Below are 23,991 nucleotides of genomic sequence, written 5' to 3'. Positions count from 1 at the left end.
TTCCGTGTGAATCTAATTGGTATGTTGAACCGGGGGCAGTTCTGTCAGGACGGGAAGATTTCTGACAGTTGCTCTTAACCCTGTATTTCCGTGTGTGGTGGAGTCCAGGGCAGCTGTCTGCCCAGAGGGAGTAGGAGCGGGCAGAAGTCCTCTCTGATCCCCTAGGTTAGCCAGCCTGTTACCTACTAGGCACACAGGTGAGCTAGGTGAGCTGTGGGGGCTGGACACACCGGGAAATGTCCAGGTATGGAGTGCCGCCTGGAGGGCGGGAGGCTAGAGATTTAGGGGAAAGCATAAATTCCTGGAGGTTGCAGTGAAAAAGGACAAGAAGTGTGTGTGTGTGTCTGTGTCTGTGTGTGTCCGTGTGTGTGTGTAGAAGAAGGAAGGCTCTGGAAAAGTCACCAGTGAATCTTCAAGACAGGTTTGTTTCATTCAAAAATGCCCAGAGTTTCACCTGTTTCCGTCCTTTGCTCAAACTGCAGGCCAGGTTGTAGCAGCAGCAGCAGCATCGCCTGGGAGCTACGACTGTAGCACCTCAGGCCCCACCCCCAAAATGCTGAATCAGAATCTGCATTTTTAACAGGATCCCCATGGGATTCACAGGCATATCACAGTTTGAGAAGCCCTACTTTAGGTCACGTGCATATGCCTCCTTCCCAGCCACTTCCCGAGACCCAGACCAAGTCATACAGTTTGGTTTGAGTGTGTTCAGTGCGAGTAGACAGTATACTGAGCTTCAGGCTGGCCTTGAGGTGCTGCAGATGGGGTAAGAGGGAGCTAGCTGAAGACATTGAGGTGACAGCTCATCACAAGTTCGAATGGGTGACTTCATAGGAGGGGAACCTAGAGACGTATTAGGTCCGTGAGGAATCAACTCCGGGTTTCATTTCATTTCATTCTAATGGTTGAGCTTAAGCATCTAATATTCTGGGTTTCACTTAGGACATATCTTATTGAGATTGGAAGGAAAAATGAGTTAGGCATCAATGACCAGCTGCATGTTTTACTTCTGCCACCAGTAGAGTGGGGCTGATAAACTGTTTACCGTGATGTTGCGGAAGGGAGTGAGGTAATCCACATAATTCTATGAGATGAGCTTGTTAAAGGCTGAGTTCATTGACCGGTTTGATTTCTGGGTTCAAACGGATGCAGCAGGAGAAAAGGTAAACAGAATCCTGGGCAAAAACATTACCAGTGACTTCTAGATTCTAAAGATTTTGTAGAAAATGAAATCACTTATAGTAATTAATTTGATTAGGATATTTAAATATCTGTATTGAAAACATTGTGTTCTTTAGAGCATAAACTCTGGTGATCGATCACTTTACTCCAGTTTGACTAGATGCCAGGTGAATAATCTCGGGTATGTTACTTAACCTCATCAAGCCTCGGTTTCATTGCCTGTGGTGTAGGGGCAGTAATAGTACCTTTTCACATGGTTGGTAGCAGAGATTAGATGAAGCAACACCTGCAAGGGTTAGCTCAGTGCCTGGACCAGAGTAGGTCCTCCATAAAGGTTGTCTGTTTCTAAAGCAGCAGGGGAGAGTGGTAAGAGGGAGGGTCAGGGTTCTCGCAGTTTGCCAAGATAGAGCCGAAGGGGAGGGGTGGCAACTTGCTTTTCTTGCTTCCATTGCCCTGTCATGAAATGATTTTCTTGGGCTACTTTATTCACTGATGACATTTCTGCCAAGGCCCTTTCCCATCCCAACTTCCGGGTAGTGGGTACAAACCCTATGCAAGCTTGGTCAAGTATTTATCAAGTGCCTACTGCGTGCTCACCAGTGGGCACTATGCAGGAGATACACACACACACACACACACACAGTATTAAGACATGCTCTTAAGTGAATGTCTGCGTGGGAGGACATGAATCATACATATGAAAAACTGGAGAAAATACTTTCAGTAACAACTGTTTTTATTGCTGTAATTGGGTGATGGGGTACAACAGTGAACAAAACAGATGAAGTTCCTGCTAACAGTTTACCAAGGGCAATGTGGTGGAAAACGGTCTGCCCGGTAGGGCACCCAGGCATTTTTCTTTGAGTTGGTGGTGTGTGGTAATAATGATAAATAGCAGATTGACTTTCTGTGGATTTAAGTATTGTTTTTAAGTTCTCAGCAGGCAATGCATTTCCTTATCACCTGCTCCTGGGGAGAGCCATTCCCATCCCTTCACTCTTGGTGCTCCATTGTTGTGATGCGACTCCAGTGGGAAGAGAAAGACAATGGTGTATAGTATAAAGTCATTCAGTAAAAAGATGAAGAAAAATAAGTGTAAGGCAGGGGAGTAGAAAGTGAGGGGTGGGAGAAGGCTACCATGTTAGATTGGTGGTCAGGAATGCCCTCTCTTGATATATGAATTTATATAAACAACATATTTATGGCCACATGTCAGGTAAAAAGCAGTAATTCATACTTATTAAGTAATAACTCTGTACCAGGCAGTGTGCTGAGTTGATATCAATGTGCAATAGAGCTTTAGAGAAGGTGTAGTTTGTATGTGAAGACCCCGGGGGAGTCATTGGAGAAAACTGAGGATTGGACTGTTGAATTGTGAATAGTCCCAGATGGGTGTTCACGGGAAGCCCTGTGTCTTAATACTGTGAGTCCTGCAGTCCTACCTAGTGTTTAGTAGAGTTATGAGCACGTACTAGGCACTCAATAAATGCTTGATCAAGCCTGGCTGCGATCTGAAAGAAATCCTGGCTGCTTTGGTTGCAGCATGCAGATGTCATGGATGTGCTAACCTCAGCCAGCTGGAGAGAAAAGTCTGTTTTGAACTCCTTTTGGTTTACATGGCATTCAACCCCCAGGAGACCACACTTTGCCATTCACCCTCCAAAAAACAAAAGCAAGTTGTGTGTCTGAGAGGAAGGGATTTAGAAAGCAAATTATTCATTTTATAAGAATTTCTTGATTTTTATAACCATTTCCTGTAGAAGGTAGAGATAGAGACAGCCCCTCAAGGAGTGACCAATGGTTCTGTCAATTTCTAGGTCCCTTCATGGAAATCCCTTCAGCATAATAGGAAAATTCAGAGCACTGAAGGCCCAAAACAGTCTAATGTGCATTGCTGACATCATGATTGTGAGTAGGGAGGAGTTAACTGCTTAGAAACAGTCTCAGACAACAGTGTTTTTCTTAAAGTTAATCATTGCCCTTGTTTTAAACAATTTGCTTAGTTTTGAAGGTAGCTATCCTTAAATCTTACGTGAAATTTTCTGAAAAGGAATGCAAAATTTCTCCCAATACAGTAAAATGCATTGAACACGAAATGCAATGAAATAAAGGAGTAGCCAGAGTGAGTTTGGGAAGGGAGAGTAAACTGTAAGGAAAGTATTAAAACTTTTAAATTCGCATTTTAAAACCACCAACACATGTTCCTGCTACTCAACACAGGGACCTTTGGTTCTCCACAAGGACCTGCTGGGTGGGGCATGCATGCCAGTCTGTGATGTGACGTGCCATATTTCTCGAGTGTATTGATAATTTGCTTGTGATTTTCAGTTTTCATGAACGTTATTGAATTCAGTGGTGCTGCAAATGTAAAGGAAAGTAAACAACTGCCTTGAACCTTGAATGTGGAATTGTGAGATCACAGAGTCAATCACAAAATTTAATTTGTAAATTTTAAAACAATTAATTTATTTTTGGCTGCGTTGGGTCTTCGTTGCTGCGTGCGGGCTTTCTCTAGTTGCGGCGAGCAGGGGCTACTCTTCTTTGCAGTGCGCGGGCTTCTCATTGCGGTGGCTTCTCTTGTTCCGGAGCACGGGCTCTAGGCGTGCAGACTTCAGTAGTTGTGGTGCACAGGCTCAGTAGTTGTGGCACACGGTCTTAGTTGCTCCACGGCATGTGGGATCTTCCCGGACCAGGGATCGAACCCGTGTCCCCTGCATTGGCAGGAGGATTCTTAACCACTGCGCCACCAGGGAAGTCCTCGTTTGTAGATTTATACATGTAGAGTGATACGAAGTTGAATGGTGCCATATATACGGCTTATAATGAAAACCAGTAATCCTTTGCCCCACTCCTCCCCATGTCCCCAAGTTTGGCTCTCCCAGAGGCAGATACTTTCCAACTCTTTTAGATGTTTCAACCACCTTTTATCTGAATAATGGTTTATATTACTGTTCTTGCTTTATACATCTTAAGAACTTACTATCATCTTCCAGGAGGATTTAACTTTCTTATATCCTATCCGACACCCACTTCTATCCCCAGCCTCCCAGTATCATAAAATTGTATAAGAATTTTTAGTTAGGTTTATATTCAGGGATTACATTACTATCACTGTGTGTTCACATATAATTTACTACGATTATATTTTCTTTCTTGAGTTTTTTTTTCTCTGCTTTTATTTGCGTTTATTTTTTTCAGCATTTATTCCCGGGCCCTAAGTTTTTGTTTCTTCAGTCTCTTCTAGGATGTCTTTTCTTCTGTGCAACCTCTTCTTCTGGTTTAGGAACAGTGTGTTCTTTTTCAGTAAGGATCATCTCAAGGTGGAAGGGAGAGCTCATGTATGGATTGATCCAACCATGAGCTGTGTAAATCCTGCGCCGAATCTTGGGAGTTCTGTTCACCTGGATGTGCTCAATGAGTCCTTCCATTTTTCGCCCAGTAGCTCTACAATCTCCCTGGATCCGTTTCTCCAGAGAATAAAACTTTCCAATTTCTGTTGGGATGATAGAGGTAGTTGCCTGACTCTACAGGTGGGAGAAGTTGATTTAAGGGTCCAGCTGTTCTTTAATTAAACTGTCAATCAATTCTTTCACTTTTAGCTCTACCTTACCCCTGAATTCAGAAACTGCTGGTGATGCCAATGTCTTGGGCTTTTCTGGAGTTGTTTTCAACTTGGACAATGTCTTGTTGGTTCCTACATCCCCTCTGCCATCCCCAGGCAGCTTTTCCCTTCTGGTAATTCAGTTACCATCCGTCCTATTTCTGTCTGCCATACTGTTACTGAAATGTGGTCTGTTGTAGTCTCTATTCACGTACTCTATGTCTTTTTCTGTTTATGCCTCTTTATTCTTTTACTTTTATTTCGGTGGAGTTTTGGGAGTTTCATTTCGGCGGAGTTTTTTCGGTGGACTTTTTGGAGGAAGGGAAATGTATGTTTTCTATTCCCTTATTAATAAAAAGTGAATAAATGATAAAGGACCAATTTGAGGAGAAAACATAAGTTTTCTAGTAAATAATAAAAACAGATTTCTCTCTTCATTGCATGATGTTGAAATCTTAATGAACCAAGAAAAATATGATAGCTTACTCTCTAGCAAGAGAATCAAGTGGAGGATGGTGGTGATTATATATAACTTAGAACCACAGAGTTTCTGAGCCATAAGAAACTTTTTGAACAGAAAAGGTAGCGTTTTTTTGAACAGACATTTTCACACTTAGTGATGGTACTCATTTTTTAAAATGAAGTTTTACTTGCACCTCAATATATAAAACAGAAAAAAAGTTATAAAATATTTCCCCCAGGCATTTAAAATTTTTCTTTTGTAAAACACCTGAGCTCCTTCCAAGAGCTTGGAGATTCCCCCGAGCACAGGTGGAAAACCATTGCTTTAGTGGTGACATTTTATACTGCTTTAGCCCAACCATCTCTCTGGCGTAAGTGCTTTGAGAATGTTAAGAAGACACAATAATGTTAATTAAGCTTTGTTGAGCACTCACTGTGTTTGGGGCTGTATGTTGTGGGCTTTACACACAGTATCTCGTGTAATTTTCACTATGATGCTATGAGGAAGGCATAATGATTATTCCCATTTTATAGGTGAGGAAGTGGAGGCCTGAAGAGGTTAAGTACTTGTTCATGGATACACAGCTAGGAAGTGGAAGAGCTGGGACTCAAACCCGGGTCTGTTTGACTCAGAGCTCACTCAACACGACACTGGGCATGTTCTGGTGGGCTTTGGCCCCCAGGAACACCTGGAACCCTCCCTAGGGGTGCTGTACACAGAGGGCTGCTACCAGTTTGTGAAAAAAAAATATAATGATGGAATAAGTTACAAACAAAAGGAATGCATGTCTCTAATCCTCAGGCAACGCCAGCTCCCAGATACCCCACCCTATTCTGCGTCAGACTCCAGCTCTCCTCCACAGGTCAAAGGTGAGTGGGACCCACCTCCCTCCCACACGTCTGGCCCTTGATTCTCTTCTTTTGGACTCTGCATGGTGAGAAAGATGGGCCTTTCTCACTTGTGTGTTTCCCCAGGTGCTTGCTGCCCGACTCTGACACCTGCCGCCGGGGGGATGCCAGCTGCTTTCCTCCTCTCAGCAGCTGCTCCTGGGATGCTGCCTGCACACCTGCCGCAGGGCTCGTCTGAAATGAGCGACTCTGCTCATTCCCACAGTGCCTTTCACAACTGCTACCCAGACGCCCGTCATCTCAGGACCCCTCTGGACCAGTCTGTGTCCTCCCATCTGGGAACTGGTTGTTCTTACCATCCGCAGCCTCTGTGCCACAGTCCTGGGTAAAGGGCAAGATATTTAGTTATGAAAGACCAGCCAGCCCCTCTACCCCGCAGTGCTGGTAAAGAGTGAACTGTGGAGTCCTCTCCAGGAGATGGCAGTGTTGAGACATATATCAGACCCCCAGTGCCCTTGGCTTCAAACCAACTTTTAATCAACAATCCACTGAACCCAAGGCCCTCATTCAGTGGAAAGCTAAAATGTCAGAAATGTATAGGGAGATTCTGGGTGCTGGAGAAAGCACTGTTTGCATTTGCAGCCTCAACTAGACCACTCAAGTGATTTGTGAATGAGCTCTCTGAAAAATATCTGTCAACTGTCTTAATTAATATTCTTTTCTTCTCTTTCCCTTCCTCTCCGCCTTCCCTCTCTTTCGTTCCTCCTTCTGGATCTAGAGGATGGCAAAAAGAGTAAAGGCCATCAAAAACTGTGATAAAATTCTATGTGAAAAACATTTTCAGGTATAAAATATACCCTTAGATTTTAAGTATCTTCTGTCTTTGTCTCAATGAGTCCTCTGCCTTTGGAAATGTTGTCAGTTTATTTTTCAAATAGGTGAATCCCAGATCCACTGGAGAGTGAAAAACTAAGCTTCAGACTAGTAGGGCTCATAGAATAGGAGCTTGCCCTTCCACTCCATGTATCCACCTGGTGTTGCAGACTAGTAGGACTCAAGGAACCTTAACTAACTAGAATGAGTCTTAGGAAGAGGCCCAGAGCAGAGTCCTGGGAAATTAAATTTGATTAACTTGGAGAGAAAAGAAGAATCCTAACCTTATTTTGGGTTCTTAATTTTAGACCCTCATTGCCACCGACCAAGAAGAGAAAGTGCACACAGGCGCTGGAAGACTCCGGGAACTGTCACGTGTGGGCCCACCACTCCAGACCAAGTGAGCCAATCCGGGGCCTGTCACTGCCATTAAATCATGGATTTTTCCCAGCCTTGCAGTAGCCCTACAAAATTAGTTTCTCTCTCATAGAAGGGCAATGATAGGCTCTGGGAATTTATTTCTTCCCTCTTGACATAATGTTTCATGCAGTGTTAGGTAGGGTCATACAGGTGCTCCTGGGAAGAGATGCCATTGTCTCTCTGGTGGAGATGAGATGCTGGTCCCTTCAGTTTTAGGGGCAATTGTGTCTCAGGGGACCAAGGCTCCAGGCCTGGGGAAGCCGTGCCGTGTGGCAGCACCTACAGGAGCCCGCTGGTGTGCTCGTTGCTTCGTTCAACTCAATCCTTCTCAACTCAGACGTGCACACATGTAACATGGGGATCTTGGTAAAGTGCAGATTCTGGTTCAGTACGCCTGAGGTAGGGGCTGAGATTCTGCGTTCCTAACAAGCTCCCAGGCGATGCCCATGCTGCTGCCTCATGGGAGGGACTCGGAGAAGCAGGACTTTAGAGCAGCGGTCCCCAACCCTTCTGGCACCAGGGACCGGTTTCGTGGAAGACAGTTTTTCCATGCATGGCGGGTGGCGATGATGGTTCAGGTGCTCATGCGAGCGATGGGGAGCGATGGGGAGCCGCAGATGAAGCTTTGATCGCACGCCCGCCGCTCACCTCCTCCTGTGCGGCCTGGTCCCTAACAGGCCGTGGACCTTACCGGGCCGCAGCCCAGGGGTTGGGGACCCCTGCTTTAGAGGATTTCTCCAGGGCAGCAGGAAGGTAGAAAGTTGAGCTTCCCTAGCGCTTGCTTCCAATTAGCAAGTTCCCAGTAGATCTTTGAAATTCTGGAAAATCATTTTAAAAGTCTTTCAGCAGCATTATACGATGCCCAAGTGGTCAGCCCCCCTCATTCTTTGTCTTATATATCATGGGACATACCATGTTTTGAGCTTAGAGACCTGATCAAGTTGGGAACAAACTGAGGCTTCTGAGCCTGAAGGCTTGAACTTCTGAATCTCCAGAGTAAACGCTGTGACACTTATTAGGGGAAAGGAGAATCCTCCGTGCCAGTGCTATTAGCCACTATAAATACTTAATGTAGGCAGTGAGAATAGTGCCCCAAATACAGGGTACCAGGTCACATCTCTTTTACTCCCAGGCCTCAGCTTGGCAAGGATCCAAGATTTCCCTCTCAAGGCTCCCCTCCCTCTGTGGTCCCTACACTCCAGGGGTTTATGCTGCCTGGACAGGAGTTGCCCGTGGCTTTCTCCCCTGCTCCGGTTGCTGCCTTTGCCCTTCACAGCCACGTGATGAGAGCTGGTCCTCTGTGTCCTGTGGAGCCTGCTGGTCCTTTCAGGGACGTCTGGCCTCAGCTCCATCATGGGCTGTGAGGGTCCTTCAGTGGACGATGACGTCACTTGGCCTTGTCCCACAGATCGTAACCCCCTGGGCATGCTGTGGTAGCACTGCACGGGGCATGCAGCCATTGTATAAACCAAACCTCTGCTGCCTTCTTATCTTTTGCATGGATCCACCATGGCCGGCAGCTGCTTGATTTTTCTTATTCAACCTCAGAAACGCAAAATGCTAATTCAAGCCTTGTTTCTGGATAATGTAGAGCTCTCCATCCACCTTCCTGTGCATGGTTACTCTAATTTCTTCAGGTATCCCTGCATCCTGCCTGCAGCTTCTTTATGCTTCTCAAATACAGAAAGCTGGGTAAATTTCTAGCCAGATGAGGGACCCATCTGTTCACTCTCCCACAGATGCAACAGCTCCCTGAGAGTACTGGGCAAGTCACCCAAACCTTCCAAGAGTTTTCTCATCAAACCAGTTTGCTCCTCAAATTCTCCTGGCTGTTTCAGAGTTAAGCTCCATCCTGTGATGATGTTCTGTGGCCTGTCCCTAGAGAGGGCATTGAGAACAGCCATAGAAAAGTAACTGAAATGTTCCAACAGATAGGAAATCTTGCATCCCTTGTTTAAATCCTATTCAAAGGTCACTGAAAAGCCACCTAAAGATAACTGGCTCCAGACAACAGTTCCAGAATGAAAAATGAGCAGGTTCCCAGGGGAATTAAAAAAAAAAAAAAAAACAATCCAAATGCCACGTTTTCAGCAGAAGTTCTCCAGTGGAGAACTCGTATTTGATGTTGCAGAGGCCAAGGGTTTTATAAAGGTCCTGGGGAAATGGCATACGGGTAGTGGAAGGAGGGGCTAGTCTTATGGGCAGGATTTTGATGGGGGAAGATGTTCTAAATCAATGAGTAAGACTTTTCCAGTGACCTTTTCCCCAGCAGTTCACTTTGGCCAAGGATGCCAATAACTTCCTTTATAAGGATCACAATGTAGAATTACTGGGCTGCTGGGGGCAAAGGTAAAATCTTGCCTAGAGAGAATGTAGCTGCTGGGCAGGCTCCTGCCAGCTAGCTGGTTCCTGTCCCCCCATGGTCTGGACCCCAAATACAAGAGGGTTCCTGGTCCCACCTGATCCTAACTCTAAATAAAAGAGGGCTCACAGCCTCAAATGGTTTGAACTTCCAATGCATGAGGGTTTTTCAGCCCCAGAGTCGTAGCTTTTGGTCCACAGTGAGAGGTGCCTGGGCTGAAGTCACACTGTAGAGTCAGGAAAAGCCTCATGTCTCCAGTAATCGGGGACTTTTCAAGCCTGACTTTCCTTGATTATCAAATGAGAATCACAATTTCTACTTCACCCATTTCCAAGACTTTTAAAAAAAGTAATGTATAAGAAAATATTTTGAAAGACATTCAAATGCAAGCTGTGAATTTTCTCCAAAAAGTTGGGACTTGGGCAGTTTGCTACCTTCATACTTCTGTTTCTCTCTTCTGTTACATTTTCTCAAGAAATCCTCACTGTAGCATGAAGAGAAGAGAAGGTTTGAATCCCATCTCTTCCACATAACAGCTGTGACACTGGACTAGTTATTTCAGGTCTTTGAACCCCAGTTTCCACATTTGTTAAATGGGATTAAGAATCCTTACCTTGTAACCACTTTATAAATCTGTTTGGCTGCATCTACTAAAACATATCCAATGACCCAGTGATTCCCCACCTAGGAATATACCTAACAGAAGTGTATACACATGCCCACTAAAAGACATCCCCCCAAATATTCATAGCAGCACTAGTTGTAATAACCATAAACTTAAAGTAACCTGAATGTCCATCAGGGATAAACTGTGGTATATTCATGCAGTGGAGTACTATACAGCAAAGTATATTCATGTAGTGGAGTACTATACAGCAATGAAAACGAACAGACTACTGCCATTTGCAACAACAATGAGTGAATCTCATAAACATGATGTTGGGCAAAAGAAGCCAACACTTAAGAGTACATATCATATTATACCATTTCTATAAACTCCTCTATGGTTTGGATTTCAGAATAGTGATTATTCCTGGGCAGGAGAAAGTAGTAACCAGAAAAGGGCATGAGCGCTTCTTCTAGAGCGCTGGAAGTGTCCTATTTCTTGATCTAGTGGTAGTTACCTAGTATAATTCCTTTTATAAGAAAGTATCAAATTGTGTACTAATGATCTGTGTACTCTCCTTCATATATATTATACTTTAATAATGAACGTTTATTGAAAAAAAAGGGATCCTTACCTTGAAGATGAGTTAACGAGTTGATGAGAAACTATGCCAAGTGTCTGGGACAGTGCCTGCAGCACAGAAAGCACACAGGACCAGTAGATAACATTTTTATTATCATTAATCTTGAGGTCCCAGATTGCCATCCCTGGGGCTCACCAGCTGATAGCTAGCTCCCAGGGAAGCCAGGACTATGTCAGTCCTATGGAATGGCTGCCCCGAAAATCTTGCTGCTGTGATGGGAAAGGTCTGGAAATAGCTTTATCCTTGAGGACAATGTCCCCTACCCACTGCCCACCCTCCCTACCAGCACTTGGAGGAGTGGCACTGACCTTTGGTTGATTCCCCTGGCGCCTTACTGCCATACTTGAGTAGGAAAGGGTCCCAGTTAGCTGGTGTTCACTCAGGCCCATGACATTAATTATTTCACATTAGATAGAGTTACTATGGAGGCCAAGAACAGAAGTACTTGCCAAGGCTTGTTAGGAATAACTGAGTCACCTGAGTTGAAACAGATACGTGTGATAATGACAGTGCCGCTAATACTAACCAAAGGCACCATTGTTTAAACTCTTACTGGTGGCAGACACTGTGCTAAGCACTTACCGACATGACTCGCTGAATTCCTTCAACAGTCCTGGGAGGCATCATATTGTTACTCACATTTTGCAGGTGAAGAAACTGAAGCCTAGAGACGTTAGACCATTTTCCTAATTGTGTAGCCAGTATATGTAGAGTTGTGATTCAAACCCAGTTCTGTCTGATTGCAAACTCCAAGCTCCTGAACTTCCTTTATCCTCTCTCCGCTGGAGGAGGGAGGAAGGAAAGATGGAAGAACTAGTTTCTCCCTTTCTCTGAACTTGGTATAAGCAGGCAAACCATGGAAGGTTTTTTGTTTGTTTTTAAAAGCTTTTGAGCCAGGTAACTTTTGGAGGAGTGAGGGCATGAAGAGCTACTTGCATTGCTGACCTCCTGTATCCTTTTTATTTTATTTTGGCTGCGCCGGGTCTTAGTAGCCGCACGCAGGATCTTTTTTTAGTTGCGGCACGCGGGCTTCTTAGTTGTGGCATGCATGTGGGATCTAGTTCCCTGACCAGGGATTGAACCCGGGCCCCCTGCATTGGGAGCGCAGAATCTTACCCACTGGACCACCAGGGAAGTCCCTGACCTCCTGTATTCTTAGCTGGGAGAAAGTTTTTCAGGATTTTGAGAAAATCCTTTTCCAAAACGGTTGTTTACAAAACCCCCCAAACAGATGTTCTGCTTAGGTGACAGGAAATAGTGATACCCCAAGAAAAACACAATTTCTGTGACATTTGGGATCCAAAGTAACCTGAGGCAGCTCTGCTATTTACTTAAGTCCTCAATAAAAGTATAAAGAAAGCAAGCTAGGTGAGTGAAGGAAAAACCAGCCACATGCCCCTGCATTTTCCAAGCTGTGGGCTAAGTGCACATGCTGTATAGAAGCTGGTGTCATATCCCGTGTTGTTGCTTACAGCCGACACCTGATCTTATGTACACACACTATTTCCCTTTCACTCCTGATATCAGGCATGAGTAAAGGTAGGGGAGCTCACAGAAAAGGGTAACAGCAAACATCCTAATGGAATTTACATAAACATCTGCGGTTGAATTGTACCATTTGGTACAATTAGACAAACTCAAATTAGACAAACAACTTGCAAGGATTATGCAAAAATAGTGGCTTGCACTTGTGAAATTGCTGTTATTGGACCATTTTTGAATACAAAAGTAGCAATTTCATATAGTTAATACTACCTTCTAACAAGATATTCTGTGTTATTTTATCTTGGTATGAGCTTTGAAAGTCCTTTCACTTGTATTATGATATTCTCTCTGCTTGTGTGATGTTGCAAGATGGGCAGGACACCTGTTTGAATTTCCATTTTGCCGTTGAGGGAATTAAGACACTAAGTGAATAAATAACTCATCTAAGTTCGAAAAGTAGAGAATCTTGGTGCCACAAGGGACCTATAATAGATTAGAGTGTATTGGTTGCAATTAACAAAAACAAAGAAAAAAAGGACAAAACCAAAAACAAAAAAACAAAACCCCTCAAACTGCCTTAAGCAAAAACAAAACAAACAAAAAATCAAAATGAGGGGCTTTACTGGCTCCTGTAACCCAAGATTTAGGAGTGGATCCCAGAACTCAAATCATGCCATCAGGACTGGGTGCCCTTCACTCTCAACTCTGCCTTCCGCTGTGCTGGCTTCATTCCCAGACAGGCTTTTCCCTCATGTCCCAAAATGGTGCCAGCAGCTCTTGGGGATGTGACTTATAGGTTCAAACCTCATGGAAAAGAATCAGCATCTTTGAACTCGTCTCCCCTAACATGCTGAGATCCACTTTGCTTGGATTGAATTAGGCCATGTGTCTACCTGGTGCAATTACTGATGCAAATAATGAATGCTGTAGTTTGATTGATCAATCCTGCGTCCCCTCCCCTTCTCAGGCTGGGAGTGGACTGCACCTGAATCACACAAACTGGGAGTGAGGAGACGCCAGGACAGAAATGGGGTAGACGGATACTGAGGGGAAAGTTTCTGACAAGTGCTTGCCATGGTACCTTAGAATCACTGACCCCAAGCTGCTCATTTTACAGATGAGGAAACAAGGCCAGCCACATGCCCCCTGCCCCCCAACACTTGTCACTCCCCACACGGTCCCTCTGCCTCATACATGGCCTATGCATTAGCTCCATGCAGCTGTCGGTGAGTCTAGGAAAAACAGCCTCGGAGGAAAGATTTAATGCACTGATTTCTTTGCAGTGACAAGTAGGAGTCACAGCAGCGAAGTGCAAGACCACGACAGTGAGAGACAGAACATGATGCCTGTGGACCAGTGCTCTCCTGCTTTGAAGTGGCAGCCATACCGAAGCGTTCCTTGGCATAGTTTATTCAACAGTCAATATGAAAAACTGTAAGTGGCCTTAGGAACCCTGTGCTTGGCCGGAGAATGAGGGGAGAAAGGCAGTGCTGACTCTCAAAACCAAAGCCAAGTATTTGAGCTTTGATGCCTCCCCTGATCAAATGGGATGCATCAGCCAGAAAGTGTGTCTTACTCCTTATATTTTGCATTTTAACAATAAATAGTTGGTTTTCTGGCCTTCAGGAATCCAGACCTGTAATTCTAACTCATAATTTACCCACTAAATGAAGGAGGAAGAGGGAATCTTTCTGAGATCACATGCCCAGTTTAAACTAAAAGCTGGAAAATGGAGATTTCCCAAATCATTAACATTTAATCCTGCAGTTAGTTAAAAATCCCATAGAATAGTTTTGGGGGGCCACATTAAATTGTTAGCTGCCCCAACATCTATGCTGCAAATCAGTATTGTCAATTTATTGTCAATGCGGCCTGCAGCGATCATAGTTGATGGTGGCTTTATATTAAGAGACTGAAATCAAACCATACAAAATATCCTTAAAGTGGAAAATTTTCATCCTATTCTTATGCCATTATAGTTTCGAGAAATAAATGTGGACTTATGCATTATTGCTCTTAAACATCCTTCAAGCCTTCTCTTTATTCCTTAGGGTATAATTTACCTACCCAACTCTTCTAGAATTTTCATTGATTACAAATGCCTTCTTGAAACACTGAAGCGTGTTAATGGTTAAAGAACAGGATTTTCAATTAATAAACATAATATGAAATGAGAAACGCTGGGCTACAAACTTGAGGGTCTTCAGGGTATTTTCCAAACTCAAATATAGCTTCATTAAGAGCAAAACGTATCACTAGGACTTTTATGTTGGATGAACTAGACAGAAGAAATCTTTTCCCTAAAATCTAAGGAGTTAAACAGACTTTGGGAGTTGGTATGTTTAATAGGAGACAAAAAGAAGCAAGTTGCTACTTGTTTCATTGAAATGTCACAACTTGTATCTTTGCCACTGTGTGCAATAGAAAAAGAAAGGAAGGATCCATAGATCTTGGTTTTGAGTCAGCCTTCATTTGATGATTTTTTGGCAATTCTTCCATATTCTATCCTAAGTACGAGTACCAAGGTATGAAACTGTCACACATATGCACAGTATTTTAATTGAAGCCTATAATGCTTCCTAGTCTGTATGTATTTGAGTTGATCAAGTTTTCAAGGTAACATTTATCTCTCTTCTTACTTGAGTAGGTTTTTTAAGTTTATTTGGACAGCCAATCTGTGCTCCACTGATCTGGAAAAAAAGGAGAACACAAGTAGTATCCACTCAAAGGTGTAGAGGCAGATTTATTTTGAAGGCTTAGCCGTAATTCACTTTTCTTAAGCAAAAAAGGAAGGCAATATTCTTCTGGATTAGAACTCAGGCCATCTTGAATTCACTACTCACATCATTGAGACAGAAAATCACTTGTCTCTTCTTAGATTATTATGTCTAACTTGTTACAAAAATATCATTTTCCTAAATAACCTAAAAGCAATAAAGTTAGGGGATTAAAATTTTATTACATCTTTTTTTGGGGGGAGTGATATTTACAACATGTGTTAAAAAGAGCTTTAAAAAGGCCAGTTTAGTTGACTTTATAATTAACTTTTGATATCAAAAACAGAATTGCTACTCTTAGGTAGGTAGAATAGTTTCTATAACCAGAGATTTGTGTTTAAGATTCAGAATACTCTTCAACTGTATGTGTTGATTCAGTTTCTGCTTACAGCTGTCCCTCAATTTCGGGCTAATGCTCATATATGAGCTGCAAATCTTACCTTCTTTCCTTAGAGTTTTTGACAGTGAAACATGGAAGATCACAGAAAGATATTTCCTTTTATTTTTCTCAACCAAGACAGTTCTTACTACCCTCTGTAGTAAAATGTATACAATTCAATCCATCCAGCCTTTCCACAAGTAAATTACAGATTAGTTCTAGAAACCTGAGTCAGTATGAAGTTCCCAGATGGCATAAGACATGTGGTCTTTATCAAATTCTTCATTCAGTGGTTTTTGCCTTTGCTGCTGGCGGGCACTGTGGTTGTCGGGCCTTTGATCAGCATCTTGAGGGTAATCAATGACCTAGTGAGTTGATCCATTGGTGAGGTGCTTAACTTGCAAAGAACACAAACACTCTTTTCCCAGGAGACCCATTCATATTTTCTGTCTCTGAAATTAGAGGAAAATTTAGAAACTATATGTTGTTCATTAAATGGCAGCCATCCAAATTGAGATCCCAGGAAGCAAAGATCCACAGAGTGACCGAGAGCTAGCAAAGCAGTTGAGTACTGCCCTCCTCTGTGTGTTATCTGAGGAAGGAGCTCCCTTCCTGAGGAACGTTTAGGAAACTTGATGCATTAAAAATCATCAAGAGGGCTTCCCTGGTGGCGCAGTGGTTGAGAATCTGCCTGCCAATGCAGGGGACACGGGTTCGAGCCCTGGTCTGGGAAGATCCCACATGCCACGGAGCAACTGGGCCCGTGAGCCACAATTGCTGAGTCTGCGCGTCTGGAGCCTGTGCTCCGCAACAAGAGAGACCGCGATAGTGAGAGGCCCATGCACCGCGATGAAGAGTGGCCCCCACTTGCCACAACTAGAGAAAGCCCTCGCACAGAAACGAAGACCCAACACAGCCATAAATAAATAAATAAATAAAATTAAAAAAAAAAAAATCATCAAGATATGTTCCATATCTACAACATATATGGAAAAAATTACCAAAGGAGTTTTCAACTTCTGTATTTTCTTCTCTACTTGATAATGTTACCTGTTTAATAGGTTTTATTTTTACTAACATTTAAAACTATTTAAATAAACATATAATACGCGAAGCATTGCTGTTGAAAATGATTTGATAAAACAAATAAAGCAAGAGTCTGATCAGCCACCCCACCATCATCCCATTTTTTTTTCTTGCAGAAGTAAACAGCATAGTAGGTATTCAGTGCTATTACCAGATCAGGAAGATAAAAAGGAAATGACCGTACTTTAGTGAAAACATGTAGTCTGTAGTCAGTAGTCTGTCTGGCTCTGGTTACTCTGGTTTAAAGCTATTGCTGGTAGTTCTGACCAGTCTGCTTTTTTCATATGACTGCCAGGAGGCTGCACATTCATTCATCTGAGTGATATGCATTCATTCATTCGTTTGAGTGTGGTGTTGCTGATGAAATTAGAGATTTTTTTTTTAAGGAGGAAAGAGATGAATTCTATCCCAGATATTTCATATGTCTGATTAATGTACTAACTTCTCAACTTCTAGCCTCCTTCTTTCTATTGTACAGTGGAGTCAAATTAGAAGTCTAGGGAGCACAAAGGGAAAAGGCAGGCTGAGGAAACAATGCTTCCATTTGGCAGGAATTGTGCTTCTTCCTCGTGAACATAAAAAGCTGGGAGAGCGCCAGCTGTACTCGGAAATACTATTTTCATTTCCTTGGTGAAAATTAACGAAATTGATTAAATATAGCAACAGGTACTTTCCACAATATATTTTCCTGAAATGGTTGTATAATTAATATTGTTCATGAAAGAAAATGTGTAGAAAATATTTGTAAAACCGGTTTCTTCCTTCCACTTTTCATAGACCTGATATAGGCTATCGAGTTGTTACAGACAAAGGATTTAATTTTTCACCAGCAGATGAAGCTTTTGTTTGCCAAAAGAAGAACCACTTTCAGATCACCATCCACATCCAAGTTTGGGGAAGCCCAAAATTTGTCAAAACCCAAATGGGTCCAAAGCCAATAGAAATGTTCTACTTGAAAGCTTTTGGGATTAAGGTAAGTCTTTTATTTAGTTCAGTTTAACTCAGCCAGCATTTACTAAGTGTTCCAGTTGTCTGTTGCTGCATAACAATCTATCCCCAAACTTGGCAACTGAAAATAATCAGTCATTGATTTGGGTCACATATCTGTAACTTGGTCAGGGCTTGGCTCTGACAGCTCATCTCTGCTCAGGAGTCATCAGCTGGGGCAGCTCATCTGGGCCTGGATCCAGTTTCCAAGATGGCTCACTCACATGTCTGTCAAGTCTGTGCTGGCCATCAGCCAGGAGCTCACAGGGGGCTGTAGCTGGGAGGCCTTGGCTCTTCTCCATGTAGATTTCTCTGTGGGACAGCTTGTGCTTCCTCACAGCATGGTGAATGGCTTCTAAGAATAAAGGCTTCAAGGCACAGGAAATGAAAGCTGCCAATTTCTTAAGCCTGGGCTCAGAATCTGGCAGAACCTCACTTCAAACAACAGTTTTAAAGTCTTTTAGTGTATAAATCTTGCACTTCTTTTGCTGAGTGTAATTGTTTTATTATTTTTGATGCTGGTGCATTTTCACATGCAGTAAGTTCATAGTTTTCACCGAAATCTCAAAGAGGTCTCTAAATTAAAAAAGCCAAGCTAATCTAGTCAATGCCCCCCCTTTTCCAGTTTAACAGAGGGGAAAACCAGGCCCAGTAAAGTCACACAGTTCATCCAAAATATTAAATGATAGAGCTGGGATTAGAATGCAGGTAGGATGACTTCTGAGTGATCAACGAGTATTTATTACATTATTACCTGAGATCCAGCTCCTTAGGGTGAGGAACATCCATTACCTGCATATTTTTTTTCTGACTTGGGCTCAGGCACTGAGTCTCCCAAAGTGGGGCTTGACTGCTGAACACGCCAGCTGATCTTGCTCCAAACCAAACCAAAAGAAAATAACAGACAACAATGAAGTATATTTTTCTGAGTATGGAATTAATATGAGTCCATTGTGAACATTATGGAACATAATAGAAAAGTATGAAGAAGAGTAAAATTCATTCATATTTGAGATCCACCACTTGGTAGCCTAATTTTTCCTCATTGTTTTCTATTATTAAAATTACTCTCATATTAATAATATTATACTGTGAAAATGGCATTATATAATATCATTGAAGTCTATAAAATATTATTTACAAAGATGATATGGTTTTCCATTATATCGAGATACTACCATATTCCTGTATTCTTGTAAATTTTGTTTATTTCCAATTTTTTATTGTCATTGATAAAACTGCAGTGAACATCCAGGTACATCCATCCTTGTATGAGGATAAATTCCAAAAGAGGGGTTGCACATCGGACATAGGATCGGTATTAAAAACACTTGATGTTGGTGGCCCAGTTGCTTTCCAGAAAGACTGTTACTATGCAAATACCTACAAACCATATATGATAGGGCAGATCTCACCAGGCCCTTGCCACTGTCTTCACTAATAACAAGAGTTTGTAGCAACTACTGAATAAATGTCATTCCTATATTTTATTTATTTTATTGTTTTTTGTTGTTTCTTCTTATTCGAATGCAAGCTCTGCAAGGGCTGGGATTTCTGTTAGTCTCGTCTTCTCATCTGTAATGCCTAGAGCAATGCCTGCTGCACAGCAGGTGCTCAACAAGTATTTATAAAATGAATGACTGACTGAATGAATGAGTACATGTATCCTTTGAGCTGCCTTGCTCCTGTGTTTTACTAGACCACTCTATATTCCCTGTTTACCTGAAATCCTCTGTTGTCTTGTGTTTTCTTTGTTTAGTTCTACAGGTATTTGTTTCTTTTCTCACCAATAACGCACTGCTTTAAGGTGCCCTACATCCCTTCAGCGACTTGCCCCTCCTGCAAAGTGCCTAAATTGATGCCTTGGGAAACTTTAAGTATTTGAAAATTATTTACTAATGAACTTTTTAATTAATAAAGAAATTAATTATTAATTACTTTTTGTTGTTCTACGCAGGTAGAGGCCACCAATCAGATAATTGCTATTGAACAGTCCCAAGCAGATAGAAGCAAAAAGATTTTCAATCCTGTTAAGTAAGAATTTCTTTTCTGAATTCCCTTGTGAATGTTTTGGGAAGAAGGCCTATTGCCAAATTTATTTTGTTTATTTAAAATGAATTCTGCTGTAGGAACTAAATTAGTAATATGTTAATATTATGAACACATGCTTATCAACAAAAGTAGGTAAAACCATTGAAATAATCGCAAAAAAAGTCTTATAAAAAGCTCCACTTTGGGCTTCCCTGGTGGCGCAGTGGTTGAGAGTCCGCCTGCCAATGCAGGGGACGCGGGTTCGTGTCCCGGTCCGGGAAGATCCCACATGCCGCGGAGCGGCTGCGCCTGTGAGCCATGGCCGCTGAGCCTGCGCGTCCGGAGCCTGTGCTCCGCGACGGGAGAGGCCACAGCGGTGAGAGGCCTGCGTACCGCAAAAAAAAAAAAAAAAGCTCCACTTTAAGGTCATCATTATTTATATGATCATTTATTACTGACAACCTTGCTAACAACTTTGGTTCCTGGAGATAGATTATGATTAGATCTTTCTTTTAATTTTTCATTTAAATCAGCATGAGGCTGATTGAATTGATTTCAAGGCTCTGGATCCATGCTGTGCTTACAATTCATTTTTTCTTGTTTTTTTTTTTTAAGCAGTGTTGATAGATTGCCTAATGGGTTCCAAAATAGAAAGCATACAGGACTGGGATTATTCAAAACAATGTGGTGGTCCAAAGCAATATGGCAGTAAAGCAAGAGGTTGCCCTACAGAATGAATGGGATTTGCTTTTCGACTGATTTGGCTGGGATGATTTGACCCTGAGTCAATCCTATTTGGGGGAAGAAGATGGTCTTACAGCCTGGACAGGCCAGCGGGAGCTCAGCCTGAAGCTCAAGCAGGAGCCGCAGTACAGACAGCTCTGCTCTTGCCTGGTACATCCGGGTCTCCCTCGCTGCGAGGCTGTGTGTGCTCTTCCTTGGGAGCACGCTGCCTTCCACAGCCAGGTCAGGAGAGGGCAAATACGTGAAGGAGATGCGAAGGAGTTCATGAGGAGCCTAGAGGAACCGCTTCAGTCAGGAGGCGAGTGTTCTAGCAACTGTGGCACAGGTGAAACAGCTTTTCTCCTGTTGTCACGGTCAAAGAACCCATCTGTGGGAGCGTGCGACCCTTACGAGTCTGAAACTCCGGGCTTGAGCTGCTGCTGGATGAACGTTTCTAACTATTCAGGAATTACTCCCTGGCAGCCATTCCTGACCAGGCTGTGGGTACTTTACTAAAAATCAGTGTCCTGCACAGTGTGATGAGAGCAGGGGACTGAACATACCTGAGAAGCTAAGAATGAGTCCTATGTGATCAAAGACTTTGTGTTCTCTTACAGTCTCTCGATATTTTTGTTGTTTGTTTTAGAATCGACCTGTTGGCCGACCAGGTAACCAAAGTAACGCTGGGCCGGTTACACTTCAGCGAAACCACGGCAAATAACATGAGAAAGAAGGGAAAGCCAAACCCTGACCAGAGGTACTGGCGTGGTGTGTATGCCTCAGGCTGGCTGGTTACGTTACCTGATGGCCCAGGGCCCTCCAGCAGCCCCTCTGATCCCGTTGGTCCTACCAGCCGGCAGGCCGGGCCTCCCTCAGTTGCTTCCCTCCCTTCTCTGACTCTTTCCGTTTGTTGACCCATCTCATTTACCCTTAGACATCTTTCTTCTTCCATCCTCACTCCCCACAATGCCTCCTCTCCTGCCCAGCGCCCGGTCATCTTGTCTTGATTCTCTCCATGATCCTCTAGAGGGACCATATGTTCATGTCTCAAGGCTGGCCGAGAGTTGAGGATTGACTGCATTTCTTGAGAATTCTGTGTGCTGGCCACTAGTTTAATGACCTGAGCCCTGCAGCTCTGCTGTAGCATTTTTTTGAAAAGAAAATAAATTTGCATTAATGATTTATACCTGTGGTTCTCATAATGTGGTCCCAGGACTAGGAGAGATGGCATCACCTGGACACTTACTAGAAATTCAAGTTGTCAGGCCTCACCGAGAACCTACGGGATCAACAACTAGGGGTGGGGTCCAGCAATCTATATTTTAACAAGCTCCCAGGTGATTTGATTCATGCAAGTTTAAGAACCACTGGTTTTAGAACATAGGTTTTGGAGTTGGAGGGAATTGAGTTTGAATATTTCATACTGCCATTTACTAGCTGGGTGACCCTGAGCATGGAACTTAACCTCTCTGAGGTTTCCTATTCTGTAAAATGGGGACAATATCCATATTTTACTCCAATAAGGTTGTTTCGGGGTTCTAAATGAAATAATATAGATAAACTGCTTAGCCCAGTGCATGGCACATTTTGAGCACCCAGTAGATGATGGCTAATCATCATCATAACAATTACTACTATTACTGACTTACTTTAGATAAAGGGGAGAACTCTTGCCCTCCAGGGATTAGAGACTTTAGAGTGTTACAGAAGTTGGTGAAGTGTTGTTTTTTTTTTTTATGCAGTTCTTAAAGCAAAAGCTTTTCTGATAGGGATAGTTTTTATTTTGACTTTCAAGAAATGGTCTAATAAGGACCTAACTGTATATAGCACAGGTAACTCTACTCAGTACGCTGTAATGACCTATGTGGGAAAAGATTCTAAAAAAGAGTGGACATATGTGTATGTAGAACTGATTCACTTTGCTGTACACCTGAAACTAACACAACATTGTAAATTAACTATACTCTGATAAAGTTTTTTTTTAAAATGCATCATGCTTTATAAAAAAACAAAAAGAAATAGTCTTATCTTAAAAATGTCTCATCAATGGTACACATGAAGAAGCAATTAAAATCACAGTGAGGGGCTTCCCTGGTGGCGCAGTGGTTGAGAGTCCGCCTGCCGATGCAGGGGACACGGGTTCGTGCCCCGGTCCGGGAAGATCCCACATGCCGCGGAGCAGCTGGGCCCGTGAGCCATGGCCGCTGAGCCTGCGCGTCCGGAGCCTGTGCTCCGCAACGGGAGAGGCCACAACAGTGAGAGGCCCGCGTATCGGGGAAAAAGAAAAAGAAAAAAAAAAAAAGTCACAGTGAGGAAGGTTGCCTTGATAACAATCGGAAGGGAGGGTTCTGGTCTTTGACTAAAGTCATGGCCAGAGGATGTGAAAGGTGCAGTTTCCATGGCCAAGAGCAGATCAGGGTGGAAGGAGACTGTGTGGCCGGGCAAGCCCTGCTGGGTCACCATCCATTATGGCCTAGGATGTGTGGCTTGGATGGCTCTGGACAAGGGGACCTGGAAGGTGGCTTTTTGTTGTGCAAGTGCGCGGCGGCAGTGCTGTGTTGAGGGCCCAGGAATGCAGTAGAGTAAGGTCTGCACCAGGCCAGCGCAGATGGGCTGAACCCAGGCCCCCAGCAGGATGTCCGCTCAGTGAAGGCTGCTTTGGGCCTGCAAAACAGCTCACACATCCCTCAAGCCGGGCAAAGGGCAGACCCAGAACAGCAGCGAGTGAATCAACTCCTCTCTGGTTTCGCAGGAGGGGCAACTTAGAGCAGCAGAGAAACTCTTTAAATACGCGAACCCATCTGGGTAAATTCACTCTTGATTAACTGTTGGGTGGCATTCGATTGCACAAGTTATGTCTCTGTTTCCTGATGTGTTGGCATTGGTCTGCTATTTCTGAACTAGATACTTCATGTTGGTGGTTGGACTGTATGCTGCTAACCAAGACCAGTTCTACCTGTTGTCTGCTCACGTCTCTGAACGGATCATTGTAAGGGTAAGCTCAGTTCTTTGACTTTTCTGGATCCCACCTGCTTTTTCACCTGTAAGTAGAGTTTGCATATTCAGTGGAATGCATGAAGTATGCAGTTTCTCAATTGCCAATGATGACAAAGATAATGATAGCAATAGCAGATACTGTTATTTTTAGTTTTTACGCAGTGGTTCTCAACCAGAACTTTTGTCTCCCAAGGGTCATTTGGCAACGTCTGCAAACATTGTTGGTTGTCACAGCTGGGGGTGCTACTGGCATCTAGTGGATAAAGGCCAGGGATGCTGCTCAACACCTTGTGATGCACAGGACAGTCTCCACAACAAGGAGTTATCCCTCCCCAAACGTCAGTAGTGCTGCAGTTGAGAAAGTTTTTACAGTATGTTCTAGGCACTGGGCTAAATAATTTCTATATGACATCATTTTACATTGTTTCATTTTTACATCACATGCTTTATACCCAGAGAAGCTAAGGCTTAGGAGGAAGAGACAGTCATCCATGAGCACAAAGCTGATAAATGATGGAGCCCAGGTT

At 43.2% G+C, this 23,991-nt stretch overlaps 1 protein-coding gene across 3 annotated transcripts in view; it reads left to right on the top strand.

Moving 5' to 3' along the window:
* Positions 1-23,991, top strand: part of MYRFL (myelin regulatory factor like) — a 123,440-nt gene that overhangs the window by 40,480 nt on the left and 58,969 nt on the right. For all 3 annotated transcript variants that reach the window (XR_013830652.1, XM_079938286.1, XM_079938285.1), the window contains exons 3-10: positions 6,048-6,115; positions 6,221-6,479; positions 7,276-7,367; positions 13,768-13,918; positions 17,504-17,699; positions 19,671-19,747; positions 21,114-21,224; positions 23,372-23,462. Coding sequence is in view for 2 of the 3 variants with exons in the window: in XM_079938286.1 (XP_079794412.1) it covers positions 6,048-6,115; positions 6,221-6,479; positions 7,276-7,367; positions 13,768-13,918; positions 17,504-17,699; positions 19,671-19,747; positions 21,114-21,224; positions 23,372-23,462 (1,045 nt within the window). In the remaining variant the exon portion in view is untranslated. The remainder of the gene's footprint in view (positions 1-6,047; positions 6,116-6,220; positions 6,480-7,275; positions 7,368-13,767; positions 13,919-17,503; positions 17,700-19,670; positions 19,748-21,113; positions 21,225-23,371; positions 23,463-23,991) is intronic.

This window comes from Stenella coeruleoalba (genome assembly GCF_951394435.1).
Source record: "Stenella coeruleoalba genome assembly, chromosome: 11".
NCBI lineage: Eukaryota > Metazoa > Chordata > Mammalia > Artiodactyla > Delphinidae > Stenella > Stenella coeruleoalba.
Note: the sequence above shows the minus strand (reverse complement) of the source record. Positions and strands in the feature narration are given on the sequence as shown.